The following is a 3,560-nucleotide window of genomic DNA, read 5'->3' on the forward strand; positions in this document are numbered from 1 at the left end:
AGACGGAGAAAGAGGGACAGAAGGAGAGAAAGAAAGACAAAGTAAAAAGAAAAAGGAAGAAAAGGTTTTCAACAGGAAAACATGGATGACAATGTTTGTTCTTTTTCAGTTTCCCAGCAAAAGAAATAAAAGTCAAAAATCTGAATTTTAGAGAGCCAGCTTCAATCACACAGTCAAAAATTTGTAAACCCTGTATTCTATAAGTTGCTTTTTGTCAGTCGGAGTTTTAAGGCAGAATATTTCAACCAAAATTAATTTTACAGCCGCTTCAACCTAGTGAACTAATCAAAACCATCATCCACCAAGGCAGACCATGCAGGCAGCAGGGCTGTGAAACCACTCAGCCCTGCAGACTCAAATGAGCACCATTAACCCGCTTTCCAGGCTGGACACCTGGCTGGCATAAATCAGCCCTATAGAGCAATGGTAGTAGCAGGCTTTTTTTAATGCCTGAATCACTTTTTTAACCCCTTGATTTTCTCAGCCAGTGATTATATACTGTGTAGCAGGTCTCGCTTTGTATCTCATGCGCAGTGAATAGTACCTCGGCTTATTGTATTTTCAGTTTCTATCTTTTTCTTTTTTATATATACTGCTGTGGATGACGCCTCTGAAAAGTGTAAGGAATGTTGTAAATACCTTCCTCTCCTTACACACCCGCGCTCCCTCCCCCCCCCCCGGGATTTAGGAGCCGGCTCGCCTCGCCACGAAGGCAGGAGAGGGCGCTCCGGCCCAAGGATGCCAGGCTGCGGGGCCGACCCGTCCCCGCCGCGGCCGGCGAGCCGCGGAGCGGCGGCGGGGCCGGCGCAGCCCGGTCCCTCCTCCCGGGGCGGAGTGGGGCGGAGCGGGCGGCGGCAGGCGGCGGCCGGCAGTCCCCGAGCGCCGCGGCGGCGTGGAGCCGCGCTGCCCGCGCCGGCCGCTCCGCTCCGCGCCCGCCGAGCCCAGCTGAACCGAACCGAACCGAACCGAACCGAACGGAACCGAACCGCGCCAGGTGGAGCGGAGCGGGCCGGGGGGCGGCGGCGCGGGGATGGGTGCGGGGCTGTGAGGGCGACGGAGGCGCGGGGCCCCGGCGGCCGCAGTGGCAGGGCCATGGGGAACATCTCCTCCAACATCTCCGCCTTCCAGTCCCTGCACATCGTCATGCTGGGCCTGGACTCGGCGGGAAAGACCACGGTGCTCTACCGGCTCAAGTTCAACGAGTTCGTCAACACAGTGCCCACCATTGGCTTCAACACAGAGAAGATTCGGCTGAGCAACGGCACGGCTAAGGGCATCAGTTGCCACTTCTGGGACGTGGGCGGGCAGGAGAAGCTGCGCCCGCTGTGGAAGTCCTACAGCCGCTGCACCGATGGCATCATCTACGTGGTGGACTCAGTGGATGTAGACCGGCTGGAGGAGGCCAAGACAGAGCTGCATAAGGTGACCAAGTTCGCGGAGAACCAGGGCACCCCATTGCTGGTCATTGCCAACAAGCAGGACCTGCCCAAGTCTCTGCCCGTGGCCGAGATTGAGAAGCAGCTAGCCTTGCACGAGTTGACCCCCTCCACCACCTACCATGTCCAGCCTGCCTGTGCCATCATTGGTGAGGGGCTCACAGAGGGCATGGACAAGCTCTACGAGATGATCCTGAAGCGGAGGAAGTCCCTCAAGCAGAAAAAGAAGCGGTAAAGCCCATGGGTGTACGAACAGATGGGAAAACAGACAAAGGAACCGAGGGGGAGAGAGAACCAAAGCGATCCTTTTTTTTTTTTTTTTCCTCCTTTTTTTTCCTTTCCAAATGAAAAGACCACAATAGTGGTGATAACAATATAACTCCTTCTAGCCAAACCCAGATCCTGACTGCAGGCAAGAGCTGGGATTTCCCTTTCCCACTTTTCCTTGCCTATGATCCGTTCCCGGCTGGAGGAGGGGAGCGTGGACCACTGCGTGCCCAGGGGCCAGCCCCAGACCCTGTGAGCTCCTGGGCTGAGTCAGGGCCTGGAAGCCATGGATGGAGATGTTCTAGCGGGACTAGACATTGCAGGTGGTGGGGATGCCAGCAAGAAGCCGTGATGCCAGTGAGTGCCCAGCGGCTGAGAGCCTGCAGACTTGGGGGGGTAGCTCCCACTGCTGCCCCTTCATCCTTCAAAGGCACAGATTGCTTTTCCGTGCCACAGCGGGCCAAGGGATAAACAGGGCAGGACCCTGTTAAAAGTGCATTTGAGAGAGGTTAAATGTGCTTCTGGATCTTTAATATGTGCGTGCATGGGGAGGGCTGGGGTGGAGGGATGGGAAGGGGACATTGGACTGAAGGAGTGGTGCTTGAAGGGGTGCTGGATGCCTTGGGGTGGGAACCTGCAGTGAGCAGGGGAAGAAGCTGATGCCCAGATGCAGATTGTTGAATGGTGGCTGCACAAGGTCAACCTGCGGTGGGATGGCTCTCAGCTGCGTGGCAGGCGCCTCCATTGCTCGCCTTCATTTGTAGGTCACGGGCCCCAGTGAGAATGCGAAAGCTGGGTGATCACGCCAAAACAATATGGGTGGTGGTGGGAGGAAATTGCTGAGGAAAGGAGACCCTGGCCTTCTGCCAGACAAGGTGCAGATGATGATTTAGGAAGCAGAAGTGTGCTGAGCAAGGGTGAACATCCATAGGTTCAGGGAGGTCGTAATGCTGCAGCCACCTAGGGAGAGCTCACCAGCTGCTGGCTGGTGCTGCGTTTTAAGCCCTTTGCTTAAAAAAAGGAAGAAGGAAAGGCTTCTGGGTGAACTTTTCTGGTATGGGGCTTTCCAGGAGTCTTTTTGTTCTCAAAGGCTTGTTTCTAATGTCTTCTGAAGCAAAACCATGATCAGGTCTCTCTTGGGGCCAGGCAGAGGCATGCTCCGAGGTGCTAATTTGCTCACATCAGGGTGATCCAAAATATGTATTACTAAAAAACAAAAAAAAAAAAAAAAAAAAAGAAAGAAAAAAGAAAAAAAAAAGAAAAAGAAAAAGAAAAAAGACTTCATACAGAAATGCATCAACCAGTCGACTTGCTGCTCTCTGAAATCAGTGTGAAAGGTTAGGGCAGTGTTTGTTACATGTAGGTTTTAGAGGGGCCATGAAGTGAGGCGGTGCATCGCTGGCCAAGACGAACAGCAGCCATCACTGCCCGACAAAATGGCAAAAGCTTGCAAAATCTCTGCCGGAAAGGGACTTGTCAGCGCCAGGAAAATGAGAGTAAGGAGACGAGGAGGGAACCATGGGGAGGGGGAGGTTACCTTTTTATCAAGATTTAAACCCCATTCAAAGTAGAGCCCCTTGCTGCCAACAAGGCTGGAGTTGGCTTTCTCATGAGCTCTCATGCTGGTGGAGTGACTGGGAATAAGGTCAGGCCTGGAGCAGCTTAACAAGGCTCTTTTGCAGGTGAGCACTTTGGTACTGTGCTGGGAGCAGGGCAAGATTGGGGCCCTGGTGACTGTAAGCCATTTGGTCTGCATGTTTTGGCCTGGGACTCAGCTCTCTGGAAGAGAAAACTAGGGTACCAGCTTTCCTCCTTGCCCAAAAGTGGTGGGAGAACCAGGGGCCAAGTATCCTTAGT

At 53.8% G+C, this 3,560-nt stretch overlaps 1 protein-coding gene across 1 annotated transcript; it reads left to right on the forward strand.

Annotated features, from left to right (window-relative positions):
• The first annotated feature begins 1,061 nt into the window (after positions 1-1,061).
• ARL4C (ADP ribosylation factor like GTPase 4C) lies at positions 1,062-2,236 on the forward strand. The gene has a single exon (XM_062578710.1). The coding sequence runs from the start codon at positions 1,093-1,095 to the stop codon at positions 1,669-1,671; it is 579 nt and encodes a 192-aa protein (XP_062434694.1). The 5' UTR covers positions 1,062-1,092; the 3' UTR covers positions 1,672-2,236.
• The last annotated feature ends 1,324 nt before the right edge of the window (positions 2,237-3,560 follow it).

This window comes from Rhea pennata, chromosome 6, assembly GCF_028389875.1.
Source record: "Rhea pennata isolate bPtePen1 chromosome 6, bPtePen1.pri, whole genome shotgun sequence".
Taxonomy (NCBI): Eukaryota; Metazoa; Chordata; class Aves; order Rheiformes; family Rheidae; genus Rhea; species Rhea pennata.

What these genes read in the sequence shown, in the direction of transcription:
- ARL4C (XM_062578710.1), top strand. Translation starts at nt 1,093, where the DNA reads ATGGGGAACATCTCCTCCAACATCTCCGCCTTCCAGTCCCTGCACATC.